The sequence below is a fragment of the Sphaeramia orbicularis genome, chromosome 10 (assembly GCF_902148855.1).
Source record: "Sphaeramia orbicularis chromosome 10, fSphaOr1.1, whole genome shotgun sequence".
NCBI lineage: Eukaryota > Metazoa > Chordata > Actinopteri > Kurtiformes > Apogonidae > Sphaeramia > Sphaeramia orbicularis.
In genome coordinates, this window is record NC_043966.1 from 30,863,226 (window position 1) to 30,886,688 (window position 23,463).

Consider the following 23,463-nt stretch of genomic DNA (forward strand, 5'->3'; position numbering starts at 1 on the left):
TGACTGCCAAAAGAAAATCTAAGAGGATTTAATGTTCTGAGTCTAGAAATATGATCAGTTATAAAGAAATAATTATAATGATCAGCAATCTGTTGTATAAAAATACTGATGAGGTGCTAGAATGGGAAATGCAAATGAGTCAAAATCGTGTTACTTACAGTGAAGAAAATTTTAAACACTTTAAAAGTAAAATTATTGATCAACTGTCAATCAATATCTGAGTGATAATACAACCACAAGACTATGAAATAACATTCCTGGAAAAGCACAACGCACTCCACAAAATAATTCTCATGGAGAAATCTTCATTGTCATCTCAGAATTTCAACCAGAGTGTGGTTAAAATTCTGTCGATTCACAAGACAAACTGAATAAATAAAGAGAAAGCAAAGGAAAAAAATGTGACAGGAGAAGGTTGAGAGAAATAGTAAGGACTTTGCAAAGATGGAGGAGAGGCTAAAGGTTCGGGGCAGGTCAGGAAAGACGTTGTGGGAAGTGAATTCGGATCAACATTTCTTCATCCATAGCCTGACTTCTGAGGAAAACGTCCCTATAATCCAATCCTGTCCCCTGTAAATGGAGCTTGTTGTAGTATCTTATTGTTTTTGTGTAACTGACTTTGAGGCACTATTCATCAAACTGCTTATGATTTTGTTCTCTTATTGGACAATGCATTGTTTGTTTGTTTTTTTGTTTTGTTTTTGTTTTTTTCAATTGCTTCACATAAGTCTTAAGAGAGTTGTTTGAGGTTATAGAGTATTTGTATCTAAACCATGTTATCTACAGACATGTTTTATTTGTTGTCATATTTGTGATGTCCCATCAATTCAGATATATAGCCCAACTTGAGATTCAATTAATGTCTGCAGAAATCAAACTGCTAAGCCATGTTTGTCAGGAAAATGCATGAAGAGCAAACCAAGAGAGGGAAGAAACACAATGGTGGGAGTGATGATCAAAGTTGCCTTAAAAATCTATAGAAATCAAAGAAATGCACAAAAACTACAGCATTTTCCTCTGATCTGGGTTGACTCAGATTGATGACATTGTTAGTTTTGACTTTCAAAACTTCCAGTACCTTATTTCTTTGCTCGCCTAGTCCTAATGCGGCATCGTCCACAAAGATGGGATCCCACATCGAGTCATATGCGTCAATTTCCCTCTGTTTCATTCTGGCATACAGAGCATCATCTCTCTGACCTACATTTCCCACCAGCCACTGCAAGCATACAAAATCAGCACTGTTACTTAGGGGAAATCGTAGCTTGCCACACTCAGAAGGAAAGGGTGTTTTTTTTTTCTTGCTGTTCTTCGTGCTACCTTAAGCAGCTGAATAAAATGTAAAAGGAAGGCTCTGGCACCACAGCCAGTGTTTTTTTTTTCAAGGCACCTTGCCCTTTGAGACACATAGAAATATGGAGATAAAGGACAAGCCAGATATTGCTTCTGCATTCACTTTTTCAGATCCTTGTCTGCGTTAAAAAAAAAAAAAATCTTTTTCATTCAGCTGTTGTTGATACACAAGGCTAAACCAGAAAGAATCGGAGAGCTAGAGCAGGAGTAAAGAGTGCTGGTAAAGGACATCAAGCATCGATCACAGCATCACATTGACCTTGAGAGGAGAAGAAGTCATTGCTCCCACAGAAACAAACACACACATTAACTGACAGCACATATACCTTTAGAAGAAGTTTGCCCGCTCACGTACCTTGTTGGGGTCAGGCCTCAGCTTCTCATTATTGGCCGTGGCTGCTTTCTCGGCCGCTTTCTTCTGCCGCTGGGGGCCCTGGCCGAAGAAGATGTAGTTGACGAAAGCGTACTCCAGTAGGGCCAGGAAGACAAACACAAAGCAGCCCATCAGGTACATGTCAATAGCCTTCACATAGGGGATCTTAGGGAGCGTCTCTCGCAAGTGGGTGTTGATGGTGGTCATAGTCAGCACCGTGGTGATCCCTGGACATCACATGTTCAGAAAGAAGGTGTCTTTAAACATCTTTATATGCACAGCACATTTCAACACAAATACCACATTATAGTACATACAGGCATAGAGTCCAAATATTTTTTAAACTAATTTTACTACCCTACTGTAAATGCATTTCAAGGGAATTATTGATTTATTTATATATTTTTTTGGATCGTGTGTTATTGTTTCATCCAATCTAAATGGATGAGACAAAAAGCTGATTCCTTGGTGTATGCATCGGTGCATATCATGACATAAGAGACATTAAATACAATGAAAACTGATTTACACAATGGAGCAAAGATGATATCTATTTGTGTGTGTGTGTGTGTGTGTGTGTGTTGTTTTGTTTTTAATTTTTGGAGTTGAATGGTTTATAAAATCAGTGTATTAATAAGGTATGAGGTTCAGGCGGCTTCTAGAAATGTCCTTTAAAGGGTTGCTTTTTACTTTAATATTTTGTAGAATCTGTAATTTTTTTTACTCTACTTGAATATTGAAGCTGAGTCAGACTCTTACTTATTTACACAAGTATGTAAACTTTTATTTGAGTAAAGAACATGTGCACTTTTGCCTGTGATGCCGAAAAAACATGTCAGTTGAAGTAAAGGTTTTCTAAATGGCATACCTCAAAGGATGAATGTCAGTCACTCTTCTTCAAAGAATATGAGCATGTGTTTGTGTTCATAAACATTCCTATTTATGCACTATCTTTTGTAATATGTATTTACGGCATATGGACAGGCTGGAAGCAGTGAACCCATATGTATCCCTGAAAACCTCCAGAGACTGAAACCATGTGTGTGTTAGTGTAAGTTTTATAACCAATTATGTATCCAAATGGATGAGGAACAAACTGTAGGCAATATAAAAAGCACAACACTGCCACTGTAAACATCTGCTATTAGTCACAGCACGATTCACCTGTTTTTTTGACATACACACATTGTGTTTGATACATTAGTCATCTGCATGCACAATCTGCATTTGGTCAGATTCACACGTATTATAAATAACCCAGCAGCCAGCAGTGTCAGTGCAGCGCAGAGGCTACGTTTCTCATTGGCTGCATTCACTTGCTGCACATTTGCCTGCTTCTCTGAGAGCAGGCACATCTTTAAATCACGTTACCCTCCAAACACACCGTCTGAAGCTCCGACCCGTATGTGTCCCACTTCAGAAAACAAATGGTGTGTGACGAGAACGATACACAGAAAGCGCAAAGCCATTTCCTCTGCTGCTCTGACCTGTCATTCCCAAGTTTAACACTAAAGAGAGCTCTGTGGCGTCACGTTTTACAGGGATAGCTCGACATTGGTGAAAAGAACATTAAGCTGCATCGAAGCAAATGTCGCCACCTTTCTTTTGGCATGATAGGCTGTAATTTAGCCCGGATCTGGCTCTGATAAGCTGGGAACTTTGGCCAATGAGATACTCAGATAGACAGGCAGAGAGAGAAAGACAGCATGCTTCAAGGTCAAATTGCAGCTCTTCCCTCTCTGCATGAGTCATGCATATAGTCATCTCCAAACAACAGACATTTAGCAGGCAGCCTATTACACACTGCTATCACTCACATGCTTAGAGCTAATCGGAAAAAAAGTAAATGCTGGGAAAATACAGAGTCAAAACAGACACCAGGCTCATGACAGACACAACAGCACATAGCATTAAACCGTTCTAATAGTCATAATCTTAATGCATGTTAAACAGCTCTTTTTACGGTCTGTTATCATTTAGCTTTGGGTTATTTCCCCGGGTCACTGTTCAGCAGTGGTGAGGCGATCCTACCCAGGGCCACTCTGGCAGCCGAGGCATCGTAGTTGATCCAGAAGGAGACCCAGGAGAGGATGGTAATCAGGATGGAAGGCATGTATGTCTGCAGGATGAAGTAACCAATGTTCCTCTTCAGTTTGAAGCTGAGGGACAGGCGAGGGTAGGAACCTGAAGGAAAGGAAGTGGGATAGAAATAGATTTTCCTCAATGACGCCTACTAAAAGCTATATTTTACTTGACACTACAGAGTGTACCATATCTGTCTCCAACACAGACAGATTTTTGGGAATTTTATGTTGTAATCTTAAAAATAAAAAAAACATCTTGGTACCTAAATATATGTACTGGCACATACTACCCGGAAGTGTGGTAGTATTAATTAAAGTGGAACCAACTGTTTTATGTTACTTTAAAGGTCAAGTGGGACATTCATTGAAAAATTATCATATTTGGGTTTTCATTAGTATATAATCATACAAAAAAGAAAACTGTTGTGTTTCTTAGAATGAGTAGTTTATAGCTGCAGCTGTTAACTGAGTCGGTCATGTTTATACTTTACTTCAAAACAGATTTTCTCTTGTTCTTTTTCCATTTTACAGCAGAAGGCATCCAGAGAGATGCATTATCATTACATACTATGAGTGTAGACCAGACCTCTGAACTAAAATACCAGAAGCAAACATTGACCCTGTGGGACTCTCTGCAGATTTTGGTCACTGTAGGGGAAGGTGAGGGGGGTATTTGGTTAGTTTTAAAATGCAACTTTAGCAGTAGATGACACTAAATATCACACACTGAGCCTATAAATGCCCCTTATCCTGATAATCTATTGTTCATTTAAGTGTAGAATAAAAAAAATATCTACAAGAGAAAAGAGCAGAGACAAAGTGACTCCCATGTTACCTGTGGAGAAGACCACATTTTTGGAGATGAGTTTGTAGTCCACGATGGAGAACTGTGGCAGCTCTATCCTGTCGACCCCGGACACTGCACCGTCTCCGCCTCGCCAGTAAAACTCGATATCATCTGTGGTATAACCATCTGCAGAGGACCAACAAAAGCACTTTGAGAAACATTATCATTGTCTAGTAGTGGTTTGTGAAAGGTCACAGGCTTTATGTCTGTGCTTTAGCTCATTAGCTACAGATAACACTGGACAGCTGAGAGCAAACACACACTTTTAGACTCCAGGCAGCTGCTGTTTGCTGTTTTATTGTAAAGAGACTTAAAAGATAACCATTAGCTTTACTCATTTATTTTTGTGAGTTGCATCAAAGTCAGAAATGTATTAATGGCGCCTTTGATGGTGCATTCAGGTACATGCAGGAAGCTCTGGTACAACCAACCACACTATGTTTCATATATACCTGCTACCAAGTGTTTTTACTTTTGTTAACAGAGCTAGTTATTGCTAGATTTTATGTATTTTATTGTGCTGTCAGATGATTAATCAGATTAATCACACAGTTGCTGTGGATTAATATAGATTAATCATGATTGAATATCATTCATTTTTAATCTATATTAATCGTGTTTCATTTTGTATGAGCAAACAAACTCAAGAAAGAAGGGAATATACTGTATATGCACTTAACATGTTTGTAAAACACCTTCAACAGTTTCAGCAAAACAACTTGATACAAAACAACTTGAAACAACTGTTCTGTCTTGGGGTTTTTTGTCCTCATATTTCCATCCAGAGGGCCAACGTGCTGTTTAGCATCTTCCATCTTTATGGGTTGGTTCTGCTGCCTGTCACTACTGGATCAACTGCCCATTTGCTCATGTGTGACAGTAACTCTACTTGGACAAACTGCCCGAAATGCAATGGCAGAGACGTTCAGAGTCATTCTGCGCTGCAGATGAGTTAATTGCGTTAAAATTTTTAATCAGATTAATCACGATGATGGATTAACCCACGTTAATGTGTTAATTTTGACAGCCCTAGTATTTTAATGATAAAATTTACTGTAAAACGAAACAACATGCTGCATTGTTTCTACCTGAGGAAGGATTAAAACTTTTTAGTCTAACTGAATTAACTGGAAAATGGTTGCCTTCAAGAAAGAAAATTATTTAAAATGTCCTGGTCTGCTTTAAAAAACACTAGCAGAGATATAAAGCATTGTGCATGAATATGAAATGAAAATTTAAACCAGCCCTTAAACATTGCAACAAAGAGAGGATATTTGTAAGTGAATGCACACACACAAGGATCCACTCTGGGCAACTTGAATGCATGCAAAAAGAAAATGTTGGGAGCAAAACATTCATGCAGATGTTCTGAACAAGGTTGTAACCAGGGCATGAATCTATTTTGAAGCGTGTTTAGATCAAGACAAAGAAGCGCTATTTTAAAGCTGAATAACACTAAGAGTTGCAGAGACTCTGAGGCTTCTGGATGCATCTGTTTGGTGCACATGGGTGGAAAACGTTGCAGTTGCAGCCAGGGGACTCTCGTGTTGCTGACTGTCTGAATCAGACACAAGGAGCATTGCAGGCAAACGGAGCAGCCATCTCCCTGCTCTGAGCTCCACTTTGTCTGCCTCATACTCTAACCAGAGGCAGTGACCTATTCAGATGTGATGAATAATTAAACTCTGAGGCTTTGATTTTTAAAAATTAACACATATTTCTTTGTTCCTGTGGTGCTGACATTTAAGGTAAGAGCGGTCGTGGCGCTGATAATAGATTTCATTGGTCAGAAAGGTAATTAATTTAGATTTTTGCATCAATTGCTGGTGAAAGGATACATATATTTTATCATCTGAAGGCTTATATTACTCCCACTATCCCTGTGAAAAGACAAACCCTACAGTTTTATTCCAGGTCTGACTGCTCATAGACTTGCATTTTATGTCATACATGTTGTAAAATTGGTGCAATAGATAAATACACATGTAATAATGAGTATTTGTAGTTACAGGACAGTATTTGTGCTTAAAATAATCCACTATTCCAGTGTTTATGGTAATGATTCAACTCTGGTGCACTGGAGACCAACCTGTCAGGCTTTGGCTCCACATACAGTTATTTTCTTGGTAGATCAATTCACTGAGGGGTCTAGTGTTTTATGTTGTGTTGAAAATCAGAGAAATATTAAAAGTCAGCAGGTTTTTTGCTTTACTTACAAAATAAGATACAACTCAAAGCTCTGCTGCAGCTGTGGGATATAATCTAAAATCTCCTTCTATTGCAGCATCAACTGAAAACACACATTGCTGTTGTTTAGTTTAATTAATTTATGGTGAAAAGCTTGTTTTATGTTTTTGCCATTGGTCATTATTATTTGAGTTGGTATAGTTATCAAAAATGTATTATAATATTACATAAATAAGATGATAAAAAGATCAGATCTACAAAAAATTTCATTGCATTGCATTATTATAAATTGTCGGTGGGTGGGCCTAAAGAACCAAAACAAAAAATGTAAACATAAACAAACAGAGGTACTTCAAAAATATGCCTGACCCAAAACCCTGCATGGCTGATATACAAATTATGTAAACTCTTTACTTACTTACTATTAAAATATCTGAGAATATTGGAATACGCTAGTTAAAATAGGACTTAGGAAAGGGAAATGAATCATCGTTAGGTAGATAGGTAAATATTTTAAGATATGTTTGTGTAGTTATTTAGAATATTTGATGTCTTAAAGATTATAATGTACTCATGTATTTGCTTTACTCATTTATATTTGTGAGTTGCATCAAAGTAGGAAATGTATTAAAGATGCCTTTGATGGTGCATTCAAGTACATGCAGGAAGCTCTGGTAAAACCAACCACACTATGTTTCATATATACCTGCGGTGCATTTAAGTACATGCAGGAAGCTCTGGTAAAACCAACCACACTATGTTTCATATATACCTGCTACAAAGTGTTTTTACTTTTGTTGACGGAGCTAATTATTGCTAGATTTTATAAATTTTATAGTGCTGTAAAATGTGTCTCTTATTACATGTTTAACGGCCCCCATTTATAAGCTGAGGACTGCATCTGGGGTGTCCTATTACAAAATGTATTTTGTTGATCAATTATTGATTTTAACGACTGTTTGTAATAATTTTGTAATGAATTTGTAAAATAAAATAATGGGCCAGATCCAACATGGATGTGAAGGAGGACAATGGTTCAACTGCTTATTTGCTAATGTTTACTTATAGATTACTGTTTCTTGATATGCTTACGTGGACGGCGTGATGTGATTCATAGACCTTATTAAATTTTACTGCATGTCCAGTAAAATCTAGCTTATCTTCTGCTAAATCCCTGGCTCCCACAGATATAAACTGAACTCCTATTTACAACTACCAAGTCAGTACATTTATTACAGGAGTCATGACGGTCTTGTTTGTTTATTTTGGACCCTCTAATAAGTGGATTGTCCCATTAATAGCATTTACAGCTAAATGGAAGAATTTGATGTCCTCCATTCATCTGATCCGACCACCTGGACTGTAAATGTGATCAATGTTACATGACCATCATGGCCCTCAAATAATGTTGTTACTCAACTGTTTGAAGTTTATACGTTTCAGTAGTGTAGTATTTTCCATTATTTCACCCAACACCATGTGCACTTCCTCAGATCCACCCTTTAGCCTTGAGACAGACATTTCTAACGACACCCAAAATGTAAACTCCTGGATTCAAAGTGTCCATTGGCTGACATGTCAATGGCTCCATCCACTTCTTTTATACAGTCTATGATTTGGACTTGTCTATCAATGCATATTAGCTTTGGAGACTTTAAAAGGACTAAAATATGTGCTGTATTGAACTTTGTGTTTCTTTTATTTTTATAGTTTTCATAGTGTCTGTTGAAGATCAGAGAGAGAGAGAGAATAAATGTTCAAAAGACGTCAGTGTGACGCGTGGCCTTTATTTCATTGGATCAGTGTAGATGCTTTCAGATCAGGAGACATACGGGGCTCTGTGTGTTTCTGGTCAAACAGTTTACATCTCCTCTGGCTCAGGGCCATTGTCTCTGTACATTTTCAGAAAGAGGTCTGTCACTGTATTACATCACATGCCCATGCTGTGTTGTCATGTGAGTCCCACAAGAATGATGTGGCAAGAGACACAGTGAGTGAGTGCTCCTCTATATGCGTATATACGAGGGGGTGTGTTTGCACGTATATACACGCAACAGATCTTCAGTGTTGGAAGAATTTAAATCAGTTATTGCTCGGTGCAGCCCAGCATGTGAGACCGATGGCCTGAGCCACAGTTGTGAGCTGCTGATGTATCGGGGGATCTGGGGTTTTAAGACTTGTGTCTGTTAAAAATGCATCAAGTTTATCAAGGGAAGTGAGAGTTCTCTGGGCTCATTAGTCTGAATAAAATAGCATGCTCTGGCATGAAGTGATTCCAACGTTAAAACCGTTGCCAGTTAATCCATTTGAGAGCAGATACTGCCTGGTGATCAAAACTGGAGCTGTGTGTGTGTGAGGGAGAGAGTGTCTGCATTTTGTGTTGGGTTGCCTGAGAGAGGGGGAGAAAAAAAAAGAATATGAGTGATGGAGAGAGAGAGATAAAAAGGCTGGGAGAAAAAAAAGAGGATGAGTCTGTGCAAAGAAAAGAGATGAGAAACGGAAAGAGAGAGTGATGAGGAGTGAGATGGTGAGCATAATGGAAGAGGAGCAGGGAGAGGCGGCTCTGACCCACACTGTTTTTGTGCTGCTTAACGCTGCTGGCAATAGTGTGATCAAACCCGGAAAGACTCAGCCCTACACTACATCCCAGCCCCATAATCTTTTTCTCTGGGGACCCAGATAAAACACGCAGAGGACCTCGTCTTTCTCTCTCATGTTCCTCCATACGCCCCACCCCTCCTTCGACTCAAGAGCGCTAGATCACGTACAATTACAAACTCCGTGTGAAATGAGCTCTTTGTACTGTAAAAACATGGAGGCTGCGCATAACATCGACCATCAGCACAGCCCTGAAACACTGGACCTAATCAAGCTCCTACACGCCTTGGGAAGCCACTGCAGTCAGAGCTGAATTAATTAGGGTGGATGTTATCAGTCACTGAGCCATTAGTGATGTTCCTCGTCTTGATGTGCATCTCTTGATATCTCATCAGCCTTTCTCAGCATTTTACATGCAGCCTTATCAACCTGTCTTCTACCTTGCTGCCAGTGGGATAGCAAACCAATAGCTGCAGATTTATGTGGGATCTGTGCAAGTCTACATGTGGGCGTGATAGCCAGTTGTCAGGGACAACCGTACTTACAGCTTTCGATCTCCAGGGTGCAGTTTTGCTCATCTAGAGGGTAGCGGCGCAGGTCCATCATGCAGGCAGCAGTTGTGGTGATCCTGGAAACAGTGTGGGATGGAAATAACAGAACCCATCAGAGAACTGACTGAGGCAGCCACAAAAAACCCAGTCTACTTCATCTGACCTTCACTACAGAGTACGATGGGCCAGTCGATGCAGAATGATAACAAATCTCACAACCAACACCTGCTATAACACCCTCCTCAGAAAAAAACAGGGGGAATGTCATTAACCCATAGAGACCCAGTGCTACTAACGTAACAGTTCCCAAATGATTTTTTTCTCTATTTGTATCATTTCTTAAGTGATTTATTACTATTTATTGTAATATTATGCTCTGTATTTTCCATTTTTAAGTGAAAATGTCTTATTTCTCTATATTTAATTCATTGATCATGTCCAAAAAAACCTCAGATTAAAGTTGAGGGTTATTATATCATAACCAAAGAAAACTGAAGAAAGTGACTTTTTAAGTAAAATATATCTATAACTGAACATAAACTAAATAAACTCCATCCACTGTCATTAATCAAACTCCATGGGTTTTACTGATGAATCAGTGTTTCAATTTTTTATTCATTTTGTTCATTTTATTGCTTGTTTTCTTCATGTTATTTAGTATTTTATAAATTTTGTTATTTGCTTCTGTTCATTTTCTGATTTTACTTATTATTTTACTTGTTTTTGATAATTTTCTTTCCTGTTTTTTTCCCCTTCAATTTAGTTCAGATTGTGGCATATTTTGCTGATGTTAATTATTACTTTGTTGATTTATTATTAATTTTTGTTCATTTTATTCATTACTTTGGCTGTTTTTGCACATTTCGTTGCATATTTATAGTTGCTTTTTTCTTGATTTTAGTAATTTCTTTTCTTATTTTTCCACATTATTCATTATTTTGTAGTTCGCTTTTCCGTCCTCAATTTTGTTCCTTTTATCCACTGTCATTTATCAAATTCCATGCTTTTGCTTTTGCTTTTGCTTCCATGTTCACTACAGAGCCTCTGAATGTCCAAATGGGTCATATCTGATGACCATGAAAAGATGACAAACACTAATTATTTACATAAATTGATAGGATTAGTGGGTCAACAGTTATTTAACATTTTATATCAGTAAATGATTTTGGTCACCAGTGGATGTTTGGGTCTTTATAGGTTAAAGAGGCATATCAGGACCATAACCAGCTAGAGATTTAATGTAAATACAGGAAACCATCAGTTTTTCATTGTAATTGAATAGATTTTGAAAAATTAACCAAAAATAAGATTGAACAGTGTCATGTGTTTTTTGTATTGTTATTGTTTGTATTTGCAACTATTTCCAAATACCTCTTCAACATTTCTAGTTTCTAATCAACACCAAGTATTTAATAAGCAAGAACAAATATCTGTAACTGCAGTACTAACAAAAAAAAACAATATCCATGTTTATACTCCTGTAATCAGACTCAAAAGTAACGCATTAAAAGTAATACACTATTGTAAATAATTCTCTTAGTAATAGCTTTCTCCAAAAATATCATACAAGAGGCAGGTGAAAGTCCTCATTACTTTTGTTTTTCTTAAAATAGCAGTAGACTAATGGACACTGTAGAGGAAACACAAGTGATCCCCTAATTTTCTGTTCTGATGTAATGTCACGGGACTTTATGGTGGCAAAATGGACAAGTGAATCACATATCAATAAGCATTAGATGAGCCTATCTCTTTTCTGGGAAACAGTCCTTATTTCATTTTACACCGAAATCTATCAAAACATTTTTATGTTTTTTTGCATGTTTATTTCTTGTCAACATGTTGATAATGAGTACAATGATAGAAAAAACACTTTTTATACTGTCTTGTATTACACTGTGCCGCAACAGCACTAAAACAATCAAATCATGCATCATTTATTAGAGAACTGAAGAAGACACTGGATGTTACTTTTCTCAGTACTTCATTACTTCCAGTTTTTACTCATTTGTAAAGTAATTCAGTTACTTCTGAGAGAAGAACATCTTATGAAATACTGTTGGTAGCCCAAAACTTTCTCTTGTGATGGCATAAAACTGAACAACAAAGCAGAACAAAATGACTACTTTAAAGCTTGAGTTGGTCCCCAACAATGCAAACATTTCTGAACATTCTGTTTGTGTCCTATTTTGCAGCTACTCACAGCTGCAAAATAAAAAAATAAATTGCATGAGACAGATTGCATAAGAAAATAAAAAAGAAAACTGTGTTAAACCTTTGGAAAACATTTTGTTCTCTCTTCGTGGAGTTTAATAAGCTGGTTCTTATTGTTGATTGTCGTCCACTGCCAGAGTATATTTATCTTTTGTGCAATGAAACAACATATGACTATAAAAAGCATATAGTGCATACTGTACATACAGTGATGACACTGAACTGGGACACAGCCCTGGTTTTATTTTTGTCGCATATGCAAATAAAACAAGAGGGTGGTTCAAGTCTTTGGTCACACAACCCTGTAATAAAGAGTCACAGAGTGTGAGCCAGACGCATCCGACAGGTTCACGGAGAACGCCGTGCTTCCTGCTACACACGACAAGTTGGCCAGAGCTGAGACGGGCTGGCACCCGGCCGTGCCAAACCCCCGAGGCTGTCTGAGAGAGACTGGACACACAATGGAACGGCAGAGACTAAATCTAGACTTGTAAGACACACACACGCACACACACACACACACACACACACACACACACACACACCTACATACACATACACACACACACACACACACACACACACACACACACAGACACTGATTGATATAACACATGATAGCATCATGCAACCATTAACAGTAATAGCAGCCTGTGGGAAAGTTCCCAGAATAGGTCGAATCGTTTGTCATGACCTTGGGTTTTCCTTGTTGTGTTTGGTTACTATTAGTTCATCAATTTACATCTTTAATAGAGATTAAAATGAGAATCACATGTAATCACCCAGACCTGCATTGAACAGGAGAAGTGATTAATAGTGCTCAGATGACACATAAAATCTAATCTTAACAAGATTTTTTGTTTAATTTTCACTCCTGAAAGTGAGGAAAACCTGTCAGTATAGTGAGATAATTTTAACTCTAATTAGTGTGTTCTTAAATAATTTCTTTATTATAGTGCAGCCGTCTGCCTGTCCTGCCCTGTACGAGGACACCTACACTCGCTGACGACATTTTGACATGTCTTGGCAGGAAAAGCACAGGTGAGAATGATAAAATTAACAATGGCTGAGTTTAATTTAGCTGCTTCTGTTCCTGAGTCCTGGTATATTGTTCATGCTGACTCACTGTCACCCTGTCACTGGACGCACGAATACAGCAGAGCCATCATTAATTTTATTAGTAACATGTACAGTGACAGAAGCATTAGCTTGAAAACTCTTTAAACAAGTGTTTTTGGTTTTTTTGCTTTTAGGACCCCATAATAGACAAAAATGACTTGGGGCTACAAGTATGTAATAAGCTTTTTCATTGTCAGTACTGCAGTATTGATCTGAAATAAAATAACCAGGAGTCAGGCAGTCTGTTTTTGTAAATCCAGCACTTTAAATAATTTATGATTATCCTTCATTATGTAAACAGTCTAATATTACTATAAATCAGTGCTGCTCATTGATTAGCATCACTATTCGTGAATGATCCAGTAGTGAAACAAGAACAGGAAAAGATATCTGAGTCCATTTCATGCCTGATGAGAAAATGTATTTTTGAGCTGCACATATTTGAGAAACGTTTTTTAAAGCCCTATGAGGGAAATAAAAACAAGTCATTGTGTCACTGAGCAAAGGGGTAGCAGTAAAAAAAAAAAAGAAAAAAAATCACAATACCCCTCCTCTCTTAACTTCATCCAAGTGACTAAGTTATCTTGAAGAGTGCTTTGTCTTTAATAATTAAGCACAAAAGTTTATTTGAAATCCTTCTACATAGGACTCGCTGCTCCCCTGGGCCCAGCCTGGCAAGTTTGGGATTTTATTTTCCGAGATGAGGAGACACACAGTCTTTCTCTCTCACTGCCTCCTTTTTCTTGCTCTCTGGGCTCTTATGTAAGAGCCAGTTAGCAGGGCCATGGTGCACCGGGGGATTAACACAGGACTCTCATTTCTGTCCTAGTTTACCCTCTCTATGGCCACAGCTTACTGGAATGTGGTGCTCACCAGTTAGTCAGTCATCACTCACCATCATCACCATCAGCACCACTAAATCATCATGGTGGCAGAGGAAGCACAGGGGAAAAGCGGAAATGAGGCCAAAATGGCAGGGGTAAAAATAACAGCCTATTTATAGCCCACCTACATCATCAGCAGAAGTCTCGAAGCTTTTTTTGTCTGAGGAGAGACTCTGCATCACTGATCAAGAGCCTCTTCTGCATCCTCTGGCCTAACTGTAGCCTTCCCGATACCCACGCTAACAACTAATAAACAGCAAATAACGAGCACGGAGGAGAGACAGATGAGGATTTCTCTGCAGGATTCCCTCCCCGTCTTCGCCTCCCTCGTCCTCGTCTCTGCTGCAGCGAGACTCTGCCGTGGTCCTCTGCAGCAGTGATCATGTAGCAGAGACTTGTTTGCTCTTCATCACCATCAGGCCGGTCCCTCTCTCATCACAACCTGCCGGAGGAGAGGCCACGCTCCACCAGATCACGCAGATTCAAACACGCTACATTTGCTCTGCGTCGGAGCTAATAGGACATGGAGTTCTAAAAAAGGCTGTTCTGTTTTTGTTTTGCTTTTTTTTTTCATTTTTCCCTGTGTACGTTCCCTCACTGTTCAGCGTCTGTGTGCGTTTGTGTGTGTTTGTGTGTGGACCCCCCCTTAGGCAGCCTGTGCACCTTTATTCCAAATGACCTTGTTTACGGACATAACACAACCACCACGAATTCCCAGACAGAATCTCATTTCCAGGCAGCGTCACAGCACAAACCAAACGCAGAGAGAGAGATTTTTACAAGCAGGTTACAAACCTGTTCACCTGGTAATTAACATGACAGACTACGTATTATTACACAGACGCTGTAATGAAGTAAATTAAGATGGAGAAGGTACCTCCATTTTGGATAGAGAGACCATGTGAAGCTGTGGAAACATGCAGGATCGTCTTTCCCTGCTCAAGCTCTGTTGCCAAATTTCAAATAAAATGTCTGCAGTGGCTCAACAAAAGGGGATCCTATGTGCCAAAGTACGCAAAATAAAAGAGGGTTCAGTCGACACACACACACACACACACACACACACACACACACACAACATACAACACATTCACCTTCCTGATCAGTAGTTTGGGAAAGATAGATAATGCTAAGCATCTATCGACATTATTGACAGAAAAAAAGCTTTTTAAATCCCTCTCTTCTTCCACTCAGCAGCTTTCTCCTCCTGGCCATGCGATGTCATCTATTGAGCTGCAGAGTGGAACACTCCTCGCCCTGACAAAAGGGGACGTCAGTCTCCATAGCACAAGGATATGTCCTCTCACAAAAGGAGTTACAACATTCACAGAGAGAGGGAGAGACAACGGGCGAAGACAGAGGAGGGAGGAGGGAGAATCCTAATAATTTCTCCATTTTGAATGAAGTCTGACCTTCATGTCTCATTCTTTTTCCTGCCTTCCCTCGCTCTCAGTCTCTCAGGCTGAATTGTGAACAACACGCACTGAATGTTTTGTATTTTAATTCCATCCCTGCGTAAAATGAAAGTGGAGTTCTAAAATGTGTTTTTCTGTTGTGTGTATCTCGTCGCTGCCTCGCTGGGCGGTATCTGTGTTATTGGCTGAGCCTTTTCAGGGACAGGGTAATTAGATCAGACTGCGTCTCCCCGAGAGTCAAACCCAGCTCTAAAGTGACAGTTGGGAGCACTATTGTAATTTTCTGCTCCTCCTGGTAATTGAAGACCGGGATTTGGCAGGATTGGGATGCACATATATCCAGGGAATAAGGAGTAAACAACACCTTCACCCTTCCTCCTCCGCATGCTCCCCAAAAATAACACTCGCCCACTCACACACATCCACGCGTAGACACAGATCCCACACTCACACAGATACAGACATGAAATGCCTCCTGCAAACCAAACAGCACTCTAATCTTTTGGTGTACCCCAGGTACGATGTTAGCTAATTTCAATTAGTTCAGCACAAATCCACATTCACCTTTGAGGCCAATAATATGTTTACTTTCGCCGGTTATTATGTAAGGATTTATCAAAACAACATGATATCTTACAGCGTGACATATTTACAAGTCTTTGAGGTTTGCACAAAGGCAAACAATCAACAATTTAATGCAGGAGAATTGATTTAGAACCAGCAGATGGGGGATTTGAGGTGAACTGGGTGTGGGCATGAGAATAGCCATTGCGTGTGTATTTACCTGCACAGTTACTGCTGGTAAAAAGTAACCTGTAGTTTAATGCAGTATTTAGACAAAACACTGAAGTTCTTGTATTTGATTTTTACATTATTTTCATTTTCTGCTGTGTCAAAATTAAACTCCATTATATTTCAAAGGGAAACATTATCATTTTTATCCACATTTAGCTGAATTAGAGATGCCCTTTCTAGATGCAACATGAAGATGCTGATCATGTTTATGCATCAGTACCAATAATCAAATAAAGTAAATCACATTAAATAAAGTATGTACATTGGTGCACAGTGTATATGTTATATCAGAATTTTTTTTTTACCACTGTACTGCTGTAATTACATTTTTCAGGTTCACAATCAAGAAACAGCTCATACATTCTGAATTTAAGTCCTTACTCTTTTTCAAGTTGGATCCTACATGTCCATTAATGAAACATTATAAAGCGACGTCCCTCATTTGTATTTCAATTTTTCTGCCCTGTCGCTCCGAGCCCAAACCAAAATAATCCCTGTGACATCACTGTGACATCATGAGGGATTATTTTTACCTCAAACTTGACTGAGCTACTTAAGACGCAGAGAGGACAGGATACTATTTATTCACAGCGCAGCAGTGCTCCACATGTCAACTAAATGTTTTTTGACATGAAGAATCTGCTGAACGTTCCTTGAATGTTTTTTAACCTGGCTGATCACATTCCCACCAAATGAACGTGATGACAATGAATCTCTGAAGCTAACATGTTTAACTCAACAGAGGACAGTATTATTTAGCAATAAAAAATATAATTATCCTTTGTATGATATGGGACATTGTGATAATTATATTAATCACAATATACATTTTTCTTTTGTCTTTATGATTCACTTTCTTGCGATTCTCAGTTAAAACATGTAAAAAAAATAAAATAAAAAAATTTTGTCTGCTGCTATAGACCATTTTCTGGCCATAAAGAGGAGTTTGAAACCACAAATAATAGTCTTTTATAACATTTTGACCTTGTTGAATAAAAACATCTATTGTGTACATGTTCTATATTTGGAATTAATGTTGTGAAAGTCAGCATATAGTCACTCAAAGACGACTACAGGGGATTTTGTCTTGATCTCCATCCATTAAAGTCATTTTATTTTTTGGCCCTTTTGTCTTGTTTCATCTTTTACAAATATGTTAGCTATACAAATTACTATCTGGTGTCTTCAAAAATCATCCTTTAAACTTGAAAGAAATAATGATTTGACTGTTAGCACAATAATTATTAAGATGTGCTGATGTGAAAATGTTTAACATGAGTAAAATGTTTGGCCATATTGCCCAGCCCCAGTATTACTTAAATAAATCCATGAAATCCATGGATAATGATGCAGACACACTGTGCACACTTGGACCTTTGGACAGGACATGTGTTCTCATGTGTCCTGTTTTCCTGCGTCTCCTCTCCACATCCACTCCAGCCCTGCTGTTGCAACCAGCCGGCCCGTCTCTACAGGTATGTGTCAGTGTGTTCAGCGCACACAGGCATCTGGCCGGGCTGACTCTGACAGCAGCTTGTGTCTGGACTTGCTAGCATCAAATAAAACCTGAACCAAACCCACGGACCAAATAATAGAGGAGCCGGGAGGCACCTGCACTGACAAGGACAACGTATCTGAGGTAACAACCGCAGCTCTCTGCTGCACGCACACCCTCAAATCTACAGCAGCCCTCTCCTGCCTTTCGCTCCTGTTTGGCTGTTATGCATAAATATGTGCGGCGCTTATATAATTCAGCCAGAGACTTATAAATTACATTTCTCGACTGTTGAAACAAAATGTGGCGATGAATAGGCTGGTGCAGTGCAGATACTTAAATTTTTAAGCACTCTCAAGAAGGGCATCTCAGTCTGGAGAGAGAATGACTGAAGGCTGCAACATCTTGAATTAGCAACAATAATCTTCATCTTTAACGCACACACACACATACACACACACACACATGCATGAAGAGGAGGCAACAGATCAGAGGAGGCAGAGGCAAAGTGATGGACAGGCTGCGCTTGCCTGTGCAGCCAAATACGCAGCATCAGTACAAATACAGATTCAGTGTTTGTATTGAACTGCTACATTATTGATTATGAGTTATCAATTATGGATACAGCCTCCTCAGAGGCATCACAGTCCAACATCACAAAGAGATGTCTTCTAGACCGGCTGAACCATCCTGCACAATATGATTGAGTTTGGCTTTTGTATCACCCTGCTTTATTATTGATAAGCCACTCAATTATTGATATTGATGATAATCAGGGGATCTGAAAGAGTAAAACATGAAGGCGTACTGTATACCTCCTATATGCAGCTGCTGAAGGATCACTCCTTTTTATTACTACTTGGGTAAAACTCTTTACTGTACACGTCTATTTTAGTAAAATAATCTCTGAGATCTCGAGCATGGAAAAATCTGATTAAAACAGAAAAACAATAGAACCACACTTTCTATGCCAAATATGAACTTTTTGTCACTTTTATCTGCAAGTTAATCTTTCTCAAGGGTTGCATACATCTTTCTCAGTTAACTTACGAATATTTCATCTTTTCACCATTTTATTAACTCCAAACATGTCTAACTCTTTGGCATCTTAGGTTAAAATGGCCAACATCTGAGAAAAGTAAAACAAAAAATATTGCCAAACTGTTTGGACGACTGAAAATGACCTTGACAACTTCCATACATACAATACTTGCTTTATAGTCATCTACACTATCAATGCTTCCATATTTCCTGATCTCAGAGGCTGAGTTAGTGAATCTGTAAATAAGAAAACCATTGGTATTTAAAGGATCTGAAATAGAAAGGTTTAAAGAAACATAAAATCTACAGCAGATCAACTCTTAAAGAAATAGAACTATTTTTGTGGTGACTTCCAAATGAATTTTCACCTTTTGTCATTTTATTATCAAAATATATTATTTTATTGTCTGCATTCTTTTTCAACAACATGTATCTTAAAAGAAAAGTGCCTACAACCACTGTCATTTGACAAACTACACGGTTTTATTGGTAAATCGTGTTATAGAAAATAACAGTGCTTCCATGTTCAATATGGAGCCTTTGAACATCCAAATGGGTCATATCTGATGGCGATGAAAAGCTTAGAAACTGCATTTTACCTGAATTATTCTCATGCATTGATAAGATTAGTGGTACAAAAGTTATTAAACATTTTATATCAATAGATGCTTAAGGTTTTTAAGGGTAAAAGTTAAAATGCATTAACGACTATTACCATAAATACAACTCCTCATGCTCAGACTTGATCTAAAAATAGTTTTGATATTCTAGGAAGGATGCAGAAAATCTTTTACCTGAGACCGTAAAGCACCGTGCCATCAGGGTGCAGACGGATCATCCTATTTTTGACCGTGACACCGTGCACAAAGGACTTTTTGTCATTGAGGAAGTAGGTGTCTGGGACCCACAGCTGGTCAGCCACTCGGTTATCCAGAGTCAGGTTGTAGGCAATCTCAGAATAGGACAGACGCTTGTCCCGCCACGCCTGCTGGAAGTACATTGTCAATGTGTAGTCCTGAGGACAGAGACAAAAAGGAGATAATGTAATGAAGCCAGTTAAGTACTTCAAAACCAAGTGAAAGTTTATAATATTTAGGTGACAGCTCAAATCCTAAAAACACACACTGGCTTATACAATCTACTGGCTTTGTCTTCCATGTTAGAAGTCATATAAACATAATTTCACAGTTAGATCCAATAGATACTTTTATTCAAGAATGAAGCGGTTGTATTCAGGATTTTACAACCAAAGAGTGGAGTTCACATCCTCAGGTTTGGGTGATAGACATAAATACACAAGTTACCGGCAGGAAATATATTCTGATACGACGTTACCATAATGTCATCATTTTACTAGGGACAAGTCACAAACAAACCCAAAAATCTACATCTTTCACTTTTGGCTTTGGTAAATGACTTTTTTATTCTAACTTCTGTCAAGTTCATTGATAGTGAGATTATCCTCTACAAAGGATGTCCTTTTTTTTTATATAGTTTAAGCAATAAAACTGCTATGGTTAGGTGCAGGGCCAGATTAACACGTCATTGTACCCTGGGCAACAATATTCAAGGGCCCCATCATCACAACCCCAGAATCCCTATAATCTGGCAAAATACAGAATAAATTCCAGGAATATATGTAAATATACCCCATACTTCAATATCTAACTATCATCAAATGCATTTTGATGTACAAATGTGTAAATGCTCGTAGAACTACAAGTGCACCACTATAGCCTCTTGTCAAGGCCACTCACTTGCATATGATGATATGAAAACAAAACACATTAGCATCAGTATAATCTAAAATTGATCTACTACATTAGAAAGAGAGGGAAGTGTCCTCCATTTTCACAAAAAATAAATAAGAAACCATTTCCAAAGTATCCAGTATTTATTTAAGAACACTTTTTGCGGACAGTTTCAATTATAAGCAAAAGATAACCAGACATTTTTGTTATGCCCGAGCCACCCAGGGCACTTCAGAGGTCGCGGGCCCCCGGGCAATTGCCCAGTTGCCCATATGGTTAATCCGGGTTTGGTTAGGTGTCTATGTAGGTTCTCATTTGCCCAGGTCATCTTTCTTCTAGGTAGTTCTCGGTTCAACTGGACCGGTTTAGCTATTTTTGGAAAATGTTTCGTCTCTCATCCAAGAGACGAAACGTTTTCCAAAAATAGCTAAACCAGTCCAACTGAACCGGGAAGAACTACCAAGAAGTTATGGTTAGGGTGAGGTAACAAAAATCATGGCTTTATATAAACATAATGAAATTCAAACAGGGACATAAAAATCATACATTGCTATATTGTGTCTGAATGCAGATAGATACAATTCTGTTCTAAGACAAAGACAGAAAAAAGCCACAAAAAACTGACTTTCCAGTGTCTGCAAAACATAAAGTTCGTGTGGACTAACCAAACACATTAAATATTGATTTTAGTGTTCTAAAGATTTGCTATAAATGCACTTAAACAGAGCTCTTATCCTTGCAGCACAACCCAAATGACCCATGATACAACATACTCTTTATTTTGCTCTTCAGCCCATTTAATATGAAATTTTCTCTTTCATATTAGCAACAAGCAACAAAAGCAAAACGCTCAAGTTGTTAAACAACATTGTGTGACAAGTATTAGATGACAATATAGTCATTAACCTCATCCCACAATACAATTAGTATATGTGATATACTGTCAACCCATGGTGAGTCACTTTTATCACATTTTTTACAGACTTTATTTGTAATAAACTGCTGTCTTGTGGTCTGTCCCTAAACACCCCCACAGAAATAGTGATGCAGCATATAAGTGAATGTATGTGTTCTTTAGATATTACCCCACTTCAATCAACACCTACATTATCCTTATTTGAAAAAACACCTAAAAAGTACTTTTATGATTGAACATTTATTCTATCTCATATATTTTCCTGCATCTCAACTTTTATGTATAAGATCTGCTTTATGTGAGCTGTATTTGTTTTTTTTTTTCTTTCTTATGTTACACTGGTGCCTGTATTTGGATTAATCTCTGTGATTTTTACATGATTGTTTAATGATTTTACTGATGAGACATGTTTGGCTCCAACCTCTCCTGCACAATGTATTAACTTGTTAATAATAATATTTTTTTCTATTTTTATCTTCATCTTGTATGAAATTTGCAACTAAACTAAAACAAAGCACAATTGGAAAACTGTGTTAAATTACACTGGCATTAAAACATGAAAACTGATTGAGAAATAATAATAATAATAATGATTTACTTAGTTCATTCTTAGCTCATAACCATTCACTTTGTACACATCCATGGTTTGCAGAAACATACAATACAATATTTTGTCATATATAGGTTGTTCTAGTTTTACTACCATCTCAAGAAGGCCTCATATCAAATGCCAACAGCGCATCATCTAACATGTAAACCATAGATGTGTTGCTGCACATGGTATGGTCTCTGCATAGTGAGAAGGTCAGCCAAAAGGCCGCTGTTGGTCTGAAAGGCCACAGCCTATACTAGGGGCCATGGTAGTCGGGGTTGGGGGGTTAATATTCATCTATCCTCACTTAATTTTGAGCTCATGACCAGAGGGGAACTTTCTCAGCTGGCTGACTATTGTCTCACACTAAAAATATCTGCCTCAGCTAGAACAAATGAAGCCACTTTCTGTTTTATCAGAGCAATTCCCCCTCTAAAATAAACAGCCAGTAGATTTCTCCAGCTGGGACTTCTTCCTTCTGTCCTCACTTGCTTCTGGTTTCACTTTTAATGTTTCATGGGAGAAAAAAAAAAGAAATATTTTGACGTAGGAGAGATATAACCTTGTGCATCCATACTGTACAGTTTGTATTTACACATGCTCAGAAATGGAGCTGTAAACTGTACATACCTCCTCCCTCTATCTCTTTTCGCTGCTTCTCACTCTTAAAAAAAGACTTACACCCACACACCACAGTAAAACACAGCACTGCAGTTGGATCTGCTCTGTTACAGTGTATTCTAGTGCAATCGATGAGTGGAAAAACAAATTAAAAAATACGGTCTGTGAAATGAGGCCCTTGAGCTTTTACTCCAACCAGCCATCATCATCACTTATCATTGTGTTTCCGTATTTCCCAGACTTTTCTTTCATTACACACTGGCGTGACAATGCACTCCTAAACTCTTATCATTCATCGCATGCAGTGTGAGCGACCAAAACATTGCGTTAAAAGGGCATCTAAAAATACATGAGCTCCTGCCATGTTGATTTTTGCAGGAGTGAAAAGTCAAGCCAGGACGGCCACATTCTCATCCCACTGTACAAGAGTTCCCACCAAACCCCTTCTCTCCCACTCGCTCCCACTCCGTCTCATTATCAGCCTGTCGATCGGATATCTCTATCACCTTTGGGATCGTTAGCTGCTGCCTGTGAGCTCAGTGTACATCACCCACTGAGGCAGCATCATCTAATATCTGTCTTTAGCACCATCCTTCACCAAATGCAAGCAGGAAAACAGACAAGAGCAGA

The 23,463-nt window shown here is 38.4% G+C and overlaps 1 protein-coding gene across 1 annotated transcript in view; it reads right to left on the reverse strand.

The window, feature by feature from the left end:
• The window catches only part of gabrb2a (gamma-aminobutyric acid type A receptor subunit beta2a), a 37,141-nt gene that overhangs the window by 2,129 nt on the left and 11,549 nt on the right, over positions 1-23,463 (reverse strand). The window contains exons 4-9 of the mRNA XM_030144824.1: positions 19,748-19,968; positions 9,988-10,070; positions 4,646-4,783; positions 3,758-3,910; positions 1,709-1,953; positions 1,079-1,219 (exon numbers count right to left, since the gene is read on the reverse strand). Of these exons, the coding sequence (XP_030000684.1) occupies positions 1,079-1,219; positions 1,709-1,953; positions 3,758-3,910; positions 4,646-4,783; positions 9,988-10,070; positions 19,748-19,968 (981 nt within the window). The remainder of the gene's footprint in view (positions 1-1,078; positions 1,220-1,708; positions 1,954-3,757; positions 3,911-4,645; positions 4,784-9,987; positions 10,071-19,747; positions 19,969-23,463) is intronic.